This window comes from Gobius niger (assembly GCF_951799975.1).
Source record: "Gobius niger genome assembly, chromosome: 1".
NCBI lineage: Eukaryota > Metazoa > Chordata > Actinopteri > Gobiiformes > Gobiidae > Gobius > Gobius niger.
This window is the reverse complement of record NC_136852.1, coordinates 58,908,437-58,926,339: the sequence shown is the minus strand read 5'-3', so window position 1 is coordinate 58,926,339 and position 17,903 is coordinate 58,908,437. Positions and strand designations below refer to the sequence as shown.

General features: G+C 42.6%; 1 protein-coding gene across 1 annotated transcript in view; it reads right to left on the bottom strand.

Moving 5' to 3' along the window:
* The window catches only part of LOC306978650 (uncharacterized protein), a 196,586-nt gene that overhangs the window by 2,490 nt on the left and 176,193 nt on the right, over nt 1-17,903 (bottom strand). The window contains exons 5-9 of the mRNA XM_079577304.1: nt 12,208-12,245; nt 8,248-8,368; nt 5,589-5,701; nt 5,451-5,499; nt 1,677-1,762 (exon numbers count right to left, since the gene is read on the bottom strand). Coding sequence (XP_079433430.1) covers nt 1,677-1,762; nt 5,451-5,499; nt 5,589-5,701; nt 8,248-8,368; nt 12,208-12,245 — 407 coding nt within the window. The remainder of the gene's footprint in view (nt 1-1,676; nt 1,763-5,450; nt 5,500-5,588; nt 5,702-8,247; nt 8,369-12,207; nt 12,246-17,903) is intronic.

Sequence of the window (17,903 nt, the reverse complement as noted above, 5' to 3'; positions counted from 1 at the left end):
ACAATGTGGGTAAAAAAGATGGTTGTGATGCAAAAAATGGAAACGGCTGGGAGGAGAAGTAGAGGGGTCGTGCGAGAGACAGGAGGAGTGTAGGGGGAGAGAGAGAGTAAATCCAGTGACACAGACTGGGGGAGCACTCAGGTGTGGTGAGAGGATTATACAAAAGCCTGAGTGTGAATGACAGTAAACACCTGAATGACAGAGAGACGGGGCGAGGTGAGCGCTCCCTACCAAGTGTGTGGTGAAGGGTGACAGCTTACTGCGGGGTGTCATGTATTTCCGAGTGAAGGAATACATTTTGATTTTAAGAGCCACCTTGTTTACTTGTGTACCCCGTCAAAGTAACGACTAATAGGTGAAATTACAGCTTCTGACATAGAAACGGTCGGTAATATACACTGGCACAATGTTATGACTACATTAATAATATTTCTATTGACCTTGGAGGACTTTCATTTATAACTGTTATGCTCTTCTAAGTATTCATTAAACCTATTCACGGGTTTGCTTCAGTCAGATTACTTTTTCCTGTTGTGGGCGTCAGTATTAGAACTTTTTACCACTGATATGAATGAATATTCGGAGACAACTTGTCAACACTTGAAACTAGTGAGGCCTTGATTGTCTTATTATCTCCCTTCTTAACCTCATAATCCCCACCTGAACCAAGCACATTTTTTCCAGTTTGGCATTACCCAAATCAAATTTTTGATCTTCTGTCAAAAAAGTGTCAATGAAGCAACAAAAGAGGAACAAAAACATGCCCGAAAAGCAACAATAATACAACATAAAAGTGACTAAAGAAGAGCGACAAAAACGCAACAAAAACACGGCGAAGAACACGATAAAAAGCAACAAAAAAGGCGACAAAAAGAACATAAAACAAACAAAATAATGGCAGAAAGGTGACAAAAAGCCACAAGAAAGCCACAAAAATGTGATAGGAAAGTTATGATCAGTTTTGTAGGCCTTTTCTTTCACATTAGGCATTACACTGTTGCTCTCCAGTCGAGAAGCTTTTAGATTTGGGTACCTCCAAACAATGCACTCGGGTAAGTAAGTAAGTGCTTTATTTGTCACTGTACTAGAAATCGTGTTCTGGTGTTAGTCCTGAGAGGCGGCACCACTGTGGGCCAACCTGACCCGCATGTTTTTAGAGGTAGAGGAAACTGTAACACCCGGAAGAAACCTGGCTGGCTGCCTTCAGTGCTCCTCTGAAACGGTGCACCGCCTTCTGAGTGTGTCCCTGTTTCAGAGCGTGGTGTCCTGCACTGGTCAGCTCCACCTCCTCCTTCCACTTCCTCCTGTGCAGCTCCTTCCAACTCCACAACAGTCTTTCACCATCTCCTCATTTGTTCCTTAGCAAAGCAGTCCAACACCGTTTTTCCTCTTCTATCTTTCAATCTGGTTACGTCAAACTTGAGGCTCAGTTTACACGTTAAAGTTGGTACTTAGAGCGCCCGGTGTTTGTATTTGAGATCATGCTTGTGTCAAACAGTTTAAGAACCACTGTTGAACGCTTGGGAATCGGTAAGGCGAGTCGGGGAGTGTGGAAGAGGAAGATATCAATCACGAGGTGCTGTCGAGATAGCGAGTATAAGTTGCCGAACAGACTGTACACTCCTCATGTAAGTCAATAAAAGGACCACAGAGCAATGGAGGTATGTTTATCTTACTTGGACTCTGCTTTCTCTCTCCATGCTCTCCAAAGGTACGGGATGGGTGACAGTCTGTGTTGAGTGACCCCATTCGCCACTTTCCTCTGAAACAAAAACAGTTCTCAGAAGCAGTCAACAGAGATAAAAAACAATGGCAAACAGCATTTCGTGCAAACTTATGTATTATTGCAATCTTTTATTCAGTGAACAAATGGAAAATGTGAAGTTAAGTGGACTGTTTTTATACACACTTACCTTTGTTAAGCTCATTTGAAACAACTTTTTTTGCCACCCATTACCAACAATCTGCCTCCCTGGCTTGGCGCTCGAATATGTGTTTAACCTTTCGGCTTGAGGTTAAATTTTGAAGACAGCTCTGCATGTCGATTCCTAGATCTCCCGTTAGAGAAATCGCTCATACCTCTGGAGCGAGATCACTGTACACCGCTGACTCTACATGAAGCGTGACCCCATTTCCCCCCCGGCGACCCCCCTCCATAGCCCCCCCTACAGCCTTGGAAGATAGAGGAGCATCGAGGGGGAAGGCATGCCAAGGCAGTAGACACTTTTAAGCAAAGATTAAAGGTTTTTCTTTTTAATCAGTCATTTGGCAGTGATGTTAGCTTTTCACCCCGGTGCAGCGAAGGATCAATTTTTAATGCTGCAGTGCGGAGCAGACCGGGTGATTGGCAAGAGAGCAGCTATTTACAAAGGGTCTATTTACAAATCTCCCATAGAAATATGCAAGGGGCACAATTGACACCTCTTACAGAATTTTAAGTAGCCTTGTTCTTTTTTGCACTTTGTCAAAAGCTGCAACCTCAGCGGGCCCCTGGTGATCACTGCGTGCTCGGTAGAGCGCATGGGTTTTCCCCACATATGCATTTCACATGTAAGAAGAATAAAGGGGATCCACACATCTCCCCTGCGCTGCGTGTTGTTATAGTTCTTAATGCTGTGCTGCCAGGGGCTGAGTAACTAGGTCAATGAACCCTGGTGTAAACAGCAATCTACTGTGAAGATGCTAATGACAATAAGTCTTTCTTCATTTACCACATTTCGTACCTACTCTTTATAGTACTATGCATATTTATATACAGCTCCTTTAGGGATAGAGGATATACAATGTACTGTGGTTTACATAAATAAAGACACTTGCCCAATTCTTTCATCTAGAATCTAAACTAATATGTTATTTTAATGCAAAGTTCATACTAATAATGTGTGTTTGAGATTAGTGAGTGATTCATTCTACGTGTTGGCGAACTGTGGCGTTCCCATGGTCCGCTCAAAAATCCATGCTGCGTCTGTGTAAGTCCATAAGCTCCGAGGTAAAACTACTGCTTTGTCAATCAATGTGTGCTTAAGGGCTTCTGTTGAGTGTCGCAGAGAATTGTGTCACGGCAAGAACAAAAGCAATAAAAATGTCAAAATAAGGTGTACAGTTAAACAGATATTGATTTTGAAGTTCGTATGTTTCTGGCCACACAATTCGTCTCGGACAGAATTGAAGGTTCTGTGTTTATCAAAATTGGTGAGTCGCCGTACAATAATGATAAGATAATGTTAAGTATGATCTGACCTGAGAGAATCTGAAAGGAAGCGTTACAAAAATAAGACCATGGCGGTTACAGTCAAACCTCGACACTGATTGATTTTGCACCTGAAAATGACCCTGTTGTATCTCCGTGCATACATCTCCGATACTGACAGCCATTATCTCAACCATCATTCACCCATTCATCCGTTATCCAACTGTCTGTTCATTCATACAGTCAGTCAAGGCTCCTGCCAACCCTACACTCCATTGATCCGATGATTGACCCTGCACTACTGGGATCAATACTCTCTTAAATGGCATCATTGTAAGCACTTAGACACAATGGCCAGGCGTTGTTTGTGCAGTTCATTTTCAAGGTAGCACAGCTGTAGAAGTCTCCAATCCAAGTCAACACTGCCTGAGAGAAAACATACACCTGTACACCTGTACACCTGTCATAAGAGACCTATGATGGGTCAATACATAGATATAAATATTCTGTAGTTACCATCAGTATGGTATGGCAGTTAGTTGTTCATAAAGTAATGCACATAGAAATCTCCAGGGCTGCAGCCCGGTCCTGAGCTTGGCATTAAATGAGTGCAACTCTGACAGTCTGGGAGGTATGTCACTGTAGTTCACAGGTCTGGTTAGCTGAAGTGTCGGCATGACTGCAAACCATGGTGTGAGTCTTTCTCTATGTGTATATACTCTCTCTATATACATGTGTGTGAGGTTAACATTAGACATTACTCTCCTTCCTCCTCACCTGACACCAGCAATAAAACTGAACAGGCCAAGGCACTGCTCACTGTGTGCGTGTGTACGTGTGTGCGTGTGTGTGTGTGTGTGTGTGCGAGAGAGAGTGTGTGTGCGTGTGTGTGTGTGCGAGAGAGAGTGTGTGCACGTGGAGACCAGGGGCATGTGTGCTGCATAGTTGTTTCTGCTGTCACCAATTTGCTGGGGCCTCCAGACGGGAGCAAGAGCAAGGTGACGGAGCTGTGGCTTGATAAACACAGAAGCCCTGCTTCGATTTCCTATCCGGTCCACTTTGGAAACACATGGCTCTTCCTGGGTGCTCTTGGTGAACTGAAGTAGGGGCCACAAGAGAGGCTTTACGGATGGGTGTGCAAGTAAAGAACAGTGTGGGAAAAAAGTGAAAGGGAGAACTCACAAATAACAAATTACTGTGACAAAGACATTCCAAATAGTGTGCGTTAAATATTTCTGAAGTGTATAAATGCTACATTTATCTAATATTTAAATTCCTCATATTTCATTTATTCAGCAACAAAAACAATCTGACACTAGCTGCAATCGCTGAAGTAGCAGAGGAGTGTCAGGTTTCTTTGGGCCCAGACCTTACCCTTGCCCCCCGGAGTGTTAAACAGATCGCATTTGAACCTTTTACAAATATTTCCAGTGCTCCTCTCCTCCATGTCTAACACCAACATAAGAGGACAAGTGTGGGCTCTAAGCACCAGTGATCAAACAGCAGCTGCTGGGTACGCTAGGCTCAGGATGGTTGGCCTAATAGGATTGGAAGCCCCCAGGTGAGCCAAAGGACACCTCCAATCAGCCTGATCAGCCAAAGGCTAAGCATTTACAGGTATACAGCACAGAGTGATGTACAGCACTGAGGGGATCACAGGGAAATGAAGAATACAAGCAGAGAGGCGATGTCATGGCTGACTGTGTGTGTCAAAGAGCTGTGCAGACTGATGGACTTTAGAGTTAAGTGCCGTTTTAAAGGTGTCAGAGTTATCTTCAGTTTTTAACACTCTTATCTTTTCAAAAGTTAGCAACGGTGAATGAAATATGGGGTTAGAAAAATCTTGCTCGTTCAAGGCGTATATGTGTTTAAATGTGTGTGAAAATCCCTTATGAAACTCAAAGTTCACATATACACTAAATATGCACATACACACCAGGCTTTTAGAAACTCATCACATTCACAAAACAATTACCAGAGCCTGAGCTCATCACTGACTAAGCAAAAGTCATCCGGCGTGTAAAACACACAATATAATTAGCACACATCAAGCTGCTGGGTCCTACTGTGCATTAATGATCCCTCCCTCTGAAGTGAATTATGGTTTGATGAGAGACAATGTGAGTGAGGAAAGATTGTGAAGAACATTTAGAAAAGCAAGAAGTGGCACCACTACATAGACGAAATGTACATGTAACTGACTTTAGTTTTCATGTCGAGAAAATAAGCTCAGAGTAGTGATACATGATTACCTACTTACTTGTAGTTAATGCAACCATATGCCAGGTCCCACAGGCCACACGAGTAACCTGCAAGTACAAAGGTGATGCAGAATTCCTAAAAAACTGATTACATGTCATTGTTAATCTGAAGAAAAAAAAAAAAAAAGACCATGTACCTTCCTGCCAGCGAGTGAAGCTACCTGGGGGGTCCAAAATCTTTTAGGGCCTGACTGGTCACTGACCCATGAAACAGAGGGGATTAGACCCCATAGGAGCAGCTCTCCACCTGCTGAAGATAAAAGATAAAAAGTAAAACCACAATCCAATTCATTTATTAACCACATCAGGAACGGTTTGAACTGAAACAAAAACACGGAACAGTTTCCCGTAATGTCTGATGTACCGAGCCATGCACATATTCAGCTGGCACCGTCCTTAGGATTACTGAAAGAACTCGAGCATCCAGTCATGCTACCCCAGTCTGCACATTTAAACCTGCCACTAATAAATTTCTATTTACTGCCTGCATTGAGGACTTTTAAATTATGGCATACAATAAAGCTGGCACACACATCTCAAAAGCCCTTTCAGGGGGATGTTAAAGCAATATCGTAAGCAATTTTCCAAAGTGGATTACAAATTTCACATCCAGGTTTTATTGCACATTACGATAACTTAACCACATCTAAATGTTCTGCATAAATGGGAAATATGCGCCGCTTAATATGCTATTTTTCATTTTTTAAGAAGCGCTGTGCAAACTCTGCCAGGCGAGAGGGAGCGTGCTGGTTTGTGGGGTGGGGGAGTCAATAATCTTTATGAGGTGGATTTTAATTACAAGGAGATAACTGAGTATCCTCCTCACGCTAAGCCTCCATCAATCTCTATTTTGCATCAAGCCGTACATTACCGTCGCACGCACTCACACACGCAGATAACCTTTCAAACATGATTGATCAATCCATCAGAGCGGCATTATTTTCATCTCTGTGAAGCCAGCCTTACAAAAGCACATACAACAAGCACTGCCGCGTTGCTTTACATTACACACATATATATGAAAGTGGTGGACACAAATATCAACATTTTCATGCGCGCACACATGCAGGCATACACACACATGCTGGTACAGAGACGCTGGCAGGGTAATCCAACTAAAAAGGTTAAGGTTGATGTTTTCCCAAAGAGCGACGGTCTCTGAAAGGTCAGATCAATCATGTGCTAAGCATGCCTCGTAAGCAATCCATAAAGAGCTTGTTTTAAATAATAACATTTTATAGATCACCTAAAGACATAAGTGTACCCCAGCCAGGTAAGGCCCCGCTCTCCAAATGTTCTCCAATGCGCTATGAATTCAAATGGGACTAAACTTAATACGTTGACTGCAGTCCGTTTAATGAAGCAGTGGCATTTCCAGGAAAAAGTGCACATAGCAGCGCCAGCAGACGTCTCCGCCGGCTGCTCTTTTAACACAATAATGTGGTGCAGCAGCAGGCTGTAAATATGCCGTCGTCCTGGGGCAACGACAAAGACTTTGTATGATGTCACATTTAGGGTTTTAACACATGCGTTTGAAGGAATGTAGGTCTGAGGAGAAACTGTTTAGAAGAAAAACAGGAAATAATGATATACAGTGGGAGGAAAAAGTGAGTGCACCGTGTGGAATTTCTTACATTTCTGCCTAAGTTGTCATACAATGTGGTGTGATCTTTATTAAAATCACAGGAATGATTAAACAGTGTCTGCTTAAACTAATACCACCCAAACATTTACATTTTATCATATTTTTATTGGCCATAACAGGTCAAAATTCACAGGACAAGGAGGAATAAGTAAGTACACCGTCTGAATCTTACTGAACTGCAGCCGTTTTGTAAAAAGGAATGGTCCGAAATTCATCCTGATCCTTGTGAGCGTCTAAACTGCAACTACAGAAAAACAGTTAATGCTGCAAAAGGAAAGATCAGCCAGCTATTTAATACAGGGGTGTACTTGCTGCGTGTTGTGCATGTCTCGGGTCTTTCTGCAAAATATCTTGATAAACTTGTGAATTTTTCTATTAATGAGCATGTTATCCAGACCCTGAGGCAACAAAACAGCCCCACACCATGATGCTCCTGCACCTCACTTCACAGTGAGCATAAGGTTTTGATGTTGGTGTGCTGTTCCATTTGTCCTCCACACATGACGTTGTGTGTTCCTCCCATACTGTTCGACTATGGGTCCAACAGTCTTCTGAATATTTTTCCAGAGCTCTTTCGCAAACCAAAGTTGAATATTTTGGGTGGAACACAATATGATAAAATGTAAATGTTTGGGTGGTAATAGTTCAAGCAGACACTGTTTAATAATTTTTGTGATTTTAATAAAGGCCAGACCACATTTAGTGACCAATTTAGGGCGAAATGTGAAAAATGGTGTACTCACTCCTCCCACTGCAAATGTAGTTGTAAATGTTGTTTTTATCATAACAGTATATAAGAGCAGAAATAATGGATCAAATTGGATAAAAATGCCACGGAATATAAATATTTGACAGGTTAGGGTTGCGTATAAACAGTCACAATATTGTTAAACAGATTGATTCGACGTGAAGACATAATGAGAATGAGTCTGTGCTCCAAGTGATGTCATCTGAGGACACTGAATTCTCGTAGCGTTAATTAAAACTCAATGAAAAGATCTGCAAGAAAAAGACGGCAGAAGCTCAACGCCACAATGAGGCATACATCTGGGAAAATACTTAAATGATTACGATGTATTCGTTTTAAATAATGTGTTTTTTATGTATGCACTATGTTGGGTGTGAGTAGCTCACTCTGTAGTTTACTTTACCTGTGACTGCTGCACTGTAGCTGTCCCCTGCCTGGATCTGCGTAACTTGCGCGAGCAGAGAATGTCTTAAGAAACACGGTGTTGAGACGCGATCCTCGTCCTCACCAAGACCAAGCTGTCCCTGAAAGTTAAATACAACGAGAGCACATAGAAAAGTAACAAATGATTGGCGACGGGACTTTCTAAATGTCATTCTGTCTGAAAGAAGTTTAAATAAAACTGCCGCCACTATCAGCACTGCAAAGAAATAACACAAAACTCTCTTAAAGGAATAGGCCACTGTTTTTACACACTGAGATATGTTCTTACCTTAGCTTAGACGAGTTGATGCGTAACTGTCTGGTCTTTGTGCGTGCGCTCAGTCAAGCAAATGTTGTTAGCGTTTACTAGACTTGGATAGTGTAGCTTTTCACTAACTGTATTTAAATAGGGAAAACGTGGAACAGCTTGGTAGCTGCTAACTTCACCCCAGTTTGGAGCTATACCTATGCTGGGAGAGGCTAAATGCTACCACAACTTTGCGTGACTGAGCGCACGCACAAAGACCAGACAGTTACGCATCAACTCGTCTAAGCTAAGGTAAGAGCATATCACTGCATGTAAAAATGGTGGCCTGTTCCTTTAAAACAAACACAAACTCAAATGCATGCAATAACTTTCACCACACATATTTCTAAAGCTTACCTTGTTAAAGTACTCATTATCATGTATCAATGTACTTCAAAGGATACTTAGCAGCCGTCTTGCTAAACCATTCCCACTTGGACGAAATGCCAAACATTTAGACCGTTCCATTCGCCAACAGAAATAATCTTTGAAATATTTTCGTATTATTGTACTATTGTAGGGCTTCAAGTGCAGCAAACGATCCTTTCCGCAATACATTGAGTGCGAATGTCATGTAGTACTTGTGCTTTTTAATTGTGGTCCTGTGAGTATTTGTAGATGAGCAGTGGCATATGTTCCTGCTGTGAGTGTTTTTAAGGCGCGAGGCAGTGGAAGCCGTGCCTTTATGTACAGTAGTGAGCAGATGTATCAGATCTCGCTGGTGGATGTGCGTATGAGTGAACGGGCACGGTCAGGTGCTGCGACGCGCTGTGCCAGCTGTAGTCGGAGCCATCTGTGTCAGGCTCAGTGGGAGGGCGGCAGATGACTTGAATGTACTTGAACTCCAGACAGACCTTTAGCAGCCACTCGTCAGTGCAAACCAAGACAACTGGGTCCAGTCGAGCTGAACGGGCTGATGTGGGTGGTGAGCAAGAGACAGACGTTTTGGATACACTGTAACCCCCGGTCAGACTCACCAGGGAACCGCAGACACTGACGGCAAACAAACACCCAAATCTGCTCACTCGCACAGACAGACTGTTCAATATAATGACGCTCATGTACTGCCAGTGGGGCTTAATTGCCATAGCTCTCTCAGCCAAGGTTTAGTGCTTTAGGAACTGACAAAAAAGTATTCTGTATTGTTTAAAAAGATGAGATGGCACGTGAATTTCAATCAAAAACCTTATTTTTCCGCTCTTCCTCTCTTCATCTAAATTAACTGGTTTGTTAAAATGGCTGGGGGAATGTAGAAGCCACAAAACCATCGACATAACAAACCGCAAAGACAGCACCCAGACATTATAATAGTTTTGCAACAATAATATGATTATGGAAGCACACAGTCAATTAAAGCGGCAGTCAAATCAATAGGTGTCTCGCAGCATATATGTCCTGCAGTTAATTAATAAACATAAAGACATTAGACCGCGGAGCAGCAGAGTGTGGAAACAACTGTCATCAGTCACTGTGTGTGCTGATGCTATCAGCAGAAGGTGAAAGAGAAAGCACAGACAGATATAAATGTGGCTATGGTAAAATACCAAGCACACCTACAGGCCAATATGGTGTTCATTCTGTTCACATGCGTTTAAACAGGCCCGGCAAAGCGTGTCCTCCTTTCCACATTTTTTAACTTTATACAAACACACACACGACCTCTTGCACTGAAATATCAATATTGCTCTTTTGCACCACAGCGGAGGGCTTGCACATTATAACGTCAATTTGGAACTAGACCAAGGTTCGATGAGGCCTGAACTGTCTGGAACCCGGCCCGGGGGCTTCCACCAATACCAGACCAGCTCTTTCATTATTTAACATGCTACTGCTTTAACCTAATCACTGCATGCTGGACAGGACTGCAATCGACGGCCTGAAACAGCTCATGGATTTGCCATGTCAAGGCAGACTTAAACTCACACAATCATTAGACTTTCTTCCCCCGCAGTTTTTTTTTTTTTTGCCATTTCATCACAACCAATCTGAAATAAGAAAACAAGGCCTGCAAGCTGTGTTATGAGAGCTTGGACTGGTGTTACATCCTGGATGGGGACGCTATGTGAATGAATGAAGGTCTCTGGTCATGAACTTGAACAGACAGTTGACCCTGTTGTCATGCAGCTGGCATTAAGAACCCAGACATGACTCCTCAGATCCTGACAATGCCTCTGTCTGTGCATAACCTCAGCTACACTGGCGCATGAGCTAATCCAATATGCCAAAACGATATGGATAGACTGTATAGATATGAACAATGTAATGTAATTTGGGGTAATGTAATTGTTATAAACTTGAGACAGACTTCTTTACCTTCGTTTCAATTTGGATTATGGGGTTGCATGCAAACGCTACCATTCTCACTGCAATCATGTGGCACCATTGAAGTTGCCCATTCTTTTGTCTTAGTAGAAGGAAAACAATACGATTTATATCTTTAAATACCATTACCAGATGTAATGGGGTTAGACCTGACTGTGTTATTAGCTTCAAGACCTTTTGCTTGCCTTATTCTCTCATGCCGCCACTGATACTGAGGCAAAAGCTCATGAGACGAGAAGCTATCAGGTATGTGGGAAGAAGAAAAAAACTTTCTTTTCAGACGCTTGCAATAAACAAAACGCTATCTTCTCTAGAGGAACCTTTGTTATTATTTTTTACATGTTGATAGGGGTGGTTTAGGTGGGCACCGTGCTGCTGAATACAGGGGGAGTCTTAATCAGGTGGTGCAAGTCTGCGAGGGGCCCCTGGGGCAGCCAGTGTGCTACATCCTGTCAGACTGCACAGAGAAACAATCAATCATCAGAAAGGCTCGGAGACAGAGGAGAGAGAGAGAGAAGGCAGGAAGATGGAAGCAAGGAGGAAAAAAAAAAAATGTTAGTAAAGAAACGCGCAAGTACAGGTAGAAGAAGATGTAAGGGCACAACCGAGGAGGGACAAGAGACAGGCCTTGCCCTTGCTCTGAAACTAACAAAGACCTCCAGTATATAAATGTGCTACACTACAAGGACCTATGCGAAGTAGGAAGCCAAGGGGATGTCACAGCGCATAATAACCCACGTCAAACACTTTCATTGGTCCCCCTGTCTCCTTAACCTTCCCCTCAATGTTTAGTTCGCCATTGTGCCAAAGCATTGTCGCCCCGGTCACATCGTAAAAGTGATCAACCCCATAGATAAACGCCTGCATCCCAGAGGACGAAGGCGGCAGAGGAAGAAGAGGGGATAGAAGGAAGTGCAGGCCTTTTTTTTTGTTGCACTTTGTCGGACATCTGTAATGAAGCAACTATTTACAGGACTTATAAATGAAAGGCCAGGGCTAGTCCAGAGACAGGTGGGATTTCTTATCAGCAGCAGAAGAGCTATATAAAGTTGAAGGCACTACTAGAGGCTATGAAAAAGGAAAAAAAAAACTTGGTCCATGTGTTTGGTCTGTTAAAAAGGACAAAGGGCAGTAAACTCCCCCCTCGATATTTACATGTAGGGTGTTGGCAATGAATGGAGATGAGTGCAAGGCTCAAAACATCATCTTTTTTGAATATATTTTTAATTGGTCAAACGCTGAAGCTTAAAGAATGTTGTAAATGTGACATGATCACTTGTAATAGACAAGAGAAAAGAAAGTTAAGCTCACCTCATGCCCCATCCCCCAAGAGAAGACCTCCCCACCATCTGTAAAAAGAGAAATACAGGGACAGAATAAGCCAATGCTCTGCAAACACTTGCAGCATCTAACAGAATACCTAAAGTTAAAATAGAACCGAAAAACAAGAGGTGAGGCTGAAAAAGGGAAATGCACAGCTGACAAAAGTGGCTCAAGCATCATACATCAAGCACTTGTTACCTCTCCCGGTGCTTGTGATTGCACATGACTGCAAACAAGTCAGTGATAAAAATCTGAAGAAAGATGAGACCGATCGGGCTGGCTTTAAAGATCATCAATCACAAGCCTGTAAGCTCAGATATTATTAGTTCAAGTAAAGCTGCACTCTTCCATTTTATGGACATCATAAAAGACTTTGGGGGTGGAGGGGAGTGGGGAGATCCCCCAGTGTTTTAACTAGGACTGCGATGGATGTGTTTGCAAAAGCAGACCGGATGGATGGACAGCTCTAATGTAGTAATGCTAACTAAATCACTCACACTGTGGCATACTCCCCAGGGAGGAGAGCACTTTATGAGTAAAGTATTCCCTCTATTTGCCTTTTATCATTAATGTATGCATTTATTTTGTTGTGTATTTACATTATGAAAAAAATAATAATAATAATACACAGGCATTGTATTGGATGTGTTTATCATGAATTAAAGGAAGTTTTCAAAACATTTTTTTTTTGCCACCAGTAAGGCATGAGTTGCCATATGATAATACTTTTATTCTGCGGGTAATGTACTCATTGCTGTTTATCCATTCATTCAATCTTTGTTCATTTCCACCCAAAAATATGTGTTTTTTTTTTTTTTCTTTTACTCTTTGGCAGCCAGTGAGAACATAAAGCCTATAGCGAAGAGTCCATCACTGCTGCTGAATAGCTGCCCTTTGTGCTTTAGAACTTAATTCACACCAAGAGGGCCCCGGCCTGGACATATAGGACCTCTGTGTGCTGCTCCACAAAGAAAAAGACTTTAAACATAAGCCCTAAAGTGTTGTGCCTTCTGCTATGAGAAAATGTGTGTTCAATTTCATGATGAGTACAATCTTCACCATGGTCTACTCTATACTCTTAGTGCACAAACAATTCATTTGATTTTAAAAAACACACAACAGTTTAGAGCCTAAAACATGAACACTGAATGTGACAATTCAATAAGGCATTGATTATCGTGTACATTTTCATCTTCTATTCCCACTTCTCTTTTTGAGACCTCCACTGGGTTTGTTTGGCCTGACACTGGCACCTCAGTGAACAAAAGCTGCAAGGCTTAGGACTGCCCTGGAATGTCAGCGGGTTCACATTTCACATGCAGATGCGTGACCCCAGCGCTCTTTAGTGGGAAGGTGCGCTTTAACCCCATGGAGAAGCAAAGGGATGAAGCAAGGGGCACTTAAGGGGGACTCTGTACTCAGAGAAAGGGTCTAAATGTCACTCTGTACTGCTTGTATCTGCACATACACAGATACACCGTGTCTTGACTATTTGCTTTTTTTCCCATTTAAACTTTACCTTTTAGAATATTCTATCAAAAATGCTGTCTCCACTATGTGATCTCTAATACCTTCCCATTTCCACTCTCAGCGTGAGAACATAAAAGTATTAACTTTTAGAAAGTGCACACTTAAGATTTTTCCCCAAATAATTGAGGGAAAAAAAGCACATAGGGAGGGGTTATGTAAGGCAAAAGTTCTACTCGCTTCATAAAAGAGACTAAAGTGACTGTCATCTGCTCTCTGTAGGCCCAGCCATCCTCAGACTCAGGTTTTTACACTGCTGTAACTTGTTCATCTTCCCTTAGTGTATTACAACCATTAGACACCCCTTTCCTTCTACTGTATTGTAAAATAAAATTAAATAACGATATTCACAAACATTCCTGGTATATTTTCGACTGTGCACACGCCAACAGGTAATGATTTGCTATTTGCTATTTCGAAAGAGACTGTTTTATTTAGTGAAAGTAGTGAATCTTACAGCACAACATTATTTTTATTTGAATAATATCATCATAATTATAGTCACATTCAAAGTTCAGAATCAGGCCAGTGCTCTAAAAAGCTACATCAAAATGTGTGTTTCTTAGATGAAAACAGAGCCTCCGAGTCAGTGTAAATACTGTTTGTGCTGAGAGCATACGGCCTATGTGAATGAGAGACTGTGTTTAGCTCTGCTGCCCACTAATAGTTGAGATATCTATAGCATCCACAACAAGGCCAAGGGAGTAAGGGAGCAATCCATAGGCCAGTGTATCCATGGCAACTAAACAAGGAATAGGCTAGATGTCAGGCGAGCATGGCTAAATTACCCATTAGAGAAAGCAGGAAGAGGGGCGAGGGAATACTGGTCAGGGCACAAGAGGCTAATGGGGAGATAAGATGGCCAACATACGCTACACACACACACACACACACACACACACACACACACACACACACACACACACACACACACACACACACACACACACACACACACACACACACACACACACACACACACACACACACACACAACCGCACAGAGAGATCGAAGGAACAGACTATAGTTGTCACATAAAAGTGCTGCTACTAATACATTCTGAAATAGAAAAATCTAATTAAATGTATTCAGCCTCCCACACACAAGGAGAGGCAGAAGAAAAGGACTTCAGCACACATATATCGAGTATGCACGATTGTACAGGGACAGAAATGCTTAGAAGGGACACAAAAGAAACACAAAATACTTTAAATAGAGACATTTTTGGGGAGGGCTGCAGCCAATTGAAGAAAAATATATTTACAGGAATGCATTAGTTACAAGCTGTCTCGTTGCCTTTCATTTATGAAGAATGCGTTACATCGGTTCAATTCTTACCACAAAGCAAGGCTTATATACATGAATACAAGAGAAGAGAATGGGTCTTTTGCAGAAGTCCATCAGTGTAAATGTACACAAGTGAGCTGGCCTCGGTTTTTGCTCTCATTTCTGCGTTCAGTATGCGTATACTGCTTCTATACCCTACAAACACACAAATACACAAAGTGTCTACACACAAATCCAGACAGGCTCCCCCTGCCTAATGCTGCACATTCATTTGCATGCGCCATAATTAGCGGCAGGCTCACAGAGGCTGGTCCTGGGGGAGCCCTGTGATAACCGCTTCCCCTTCTATTAGGGCTCTCATTCCAAGAGTGTCAGACACTGCACATCTTCATTGTGAGGCCCGCAGCACATAAGCTCAGCAAAAGCTCTGGCTCTGCAGATACTCGCGAGCGAGGACAGCGAGGAAAGCAGGCAGGTTAAAGGTGAAGGATGCCAGGGACCACAATGAGAATTAGCACATAAAGGCTGGACTGAAAGGTGCGGGGAATAAAAGAAAAATAGGCGATAAGTTTGAGCGTGAAAGTCGGGAGTGAGACAAAAGGAGGTAGCTCACCGCTGATGCACATTGTGGAGCAGACAGACAGAGAGACAGGCTGGACAGAGGTAATGAATGCAGTTATTAAATTGTTTCAGCTGCAAAGAGCTCTATTCTTATGCCAATATAAAGGGAACAATTTATCCCCACTGATCGGCCCTGTCTCCTTTTCTCCTCGCTCACTTTGATCTGCCAGCATATTGCCTTGATGTGTCCTATTCAATAGCGAATCTGGGGCAATTTTAATGCTTTTGTACCTCGCCACCGCTCCACTTCTCCCTCCCTGTTTAAAAATAGCTGTTAATTATAAGTGCAGTTTAAATGTCTCTAGTGACCCAGAAATGCAGGTTTGAGTGAGGAGAGGGGGACTGAGCATCTCCAAGTTTAAAAAGAGCCAGCGTTGTGCGATCACCCCCTCCTACTCCTTTGTCTTCTCCATTCTCCTCCTTCTGATTTAGCTCCTTCATTCCTTTAGAGTTCCTCCACAATTCTTTTTCCCCCCTATTTCTTCCATTCTCTCTCTCCTCTGTGGTGCTTCCTGGGCTCAGTGGGAGCGAGCAGGGCTGGAGGATAGGGGATTCAGAGCTTTCTCTCCAACACACGAGAGAGAGCCGCAATGAGACAAGGGAGACCATAGCTGTGAAAGCGCTTCAGTCTGCAGATTGCATGTGCATCACACTGTGTCTTTGTATCTCTCCCCTAAGTTCCTGTAATGCAGCCGCAGGAGTGGGATGTTGAAAGCAGAGGCATGTGAAGGTATGCTAGGTAGCACGGTACAAGGCAGCGGCGCGGGGTATACCTGTGGGGAAGAGCCGGGCTACGCAGGGACCCGAGGTGTGCTCCTCGGGGGTGCAGTGTTATAAATAAAGCATTAGCCTCTTGAAGGGAAGCAAGATGTGAGGGCTGTCTCTACTGCTCTCTTTACCCCACTAACTCTGACTAACAGTTAACCCGCAGGCATGTACATGGAGGGCTTTCGTCAATGAGGGAGAGTACAGAAACTTTCAGAGAGGTAAACTGTAGGACACTGTGTTGTAAGCCTTCAGGGTTTTAATATGTTGGAGGGACAACGAGGGAGGACATGCAATTCCGAAGAATAACAAGATTTAAAACCATATATTTTACATGGTGCTTTAAATTGTTTTTCAGCTTCTATTGGACAGCGAGACAGATTGAGATACAAAGTGTAAATGAGATGGATTGGAACGTGGATGCTGAAGCACAGCGTTTGCTCTAAAAGTAGCACCATCAAAACTCCTTCTAGAATAAATGTCGGAGTCATTTTCAGCCAAATTGATATTTTGTTTCATTATTATCTCTAAATGCTGCAGCATGTTAAGGTATCAATGGCTACTGTCAACCATCCACATTTCTGAAAACCTTAAATATGAATGAGTAGTAATGAAATAGGGGACTGGCAATATTTAACATGTTTTACTCGGCACTTTCTGCTAATAATGGCATTTTCACTGAGGAACAGTGTAGCAGATAATCCCACATTGCCTTGTATTCTGTGAAATCAGGTATATATATATACGTTTTGTCTTTATATGACACGACAACAGAGGGTGAAAGGGTGTGAAGATATGTTTATGATCGTAGAATATAAGAAAATATTTCATTCATCTCATAACCTGTGAGATTGCTTTATATGATAGCAAAAAGAATCAACATTTCTCGAACACGTCATCACCTATAGACTGTATTGAACACATTACTTGACCTTGTTTGAGGAACACCATGAGCATATATAATGTGAGAGTAGTCAAACTGGAGACAGGAGAAGCTCGGAGCCTGCAGATCAAGGGTGATGCGCGTGTGTGTGTGCGTGGACGCTTGCAAAGTGCGCTACAAAGACATCCTGGTTAAGGCCCTTGCTGGTGACAGAGGCTGATACCAATCTAATGAGATAAGAAACGTATGCAAATGAACCTGGCCACAGTTCACGCTAATCAGCTTATCTGTCGCGCTGCATGTACACACACAGCTGCAGAGACGCACACAAGCGCACAGGCCCAATTTAAAACAATCAGGGAGAAGATTCACCGTGCCGTGCGCAAATTCACCGATGCTAAACAAAGGCCCACTTTTAGTAACAACTCATTTCAAAACAGGAAGTCACACTGGTCACACGTATGTTAGTGAACACATCCAAAATCACAGCCTCACAACACATTAAATGCATTTGCACACCCACAAATGGCACAGGATCATTATGTGGGAATTGTTACAGGTTTAACGTTTTACAAAAAAAACCAGGACAGCGTCAATATA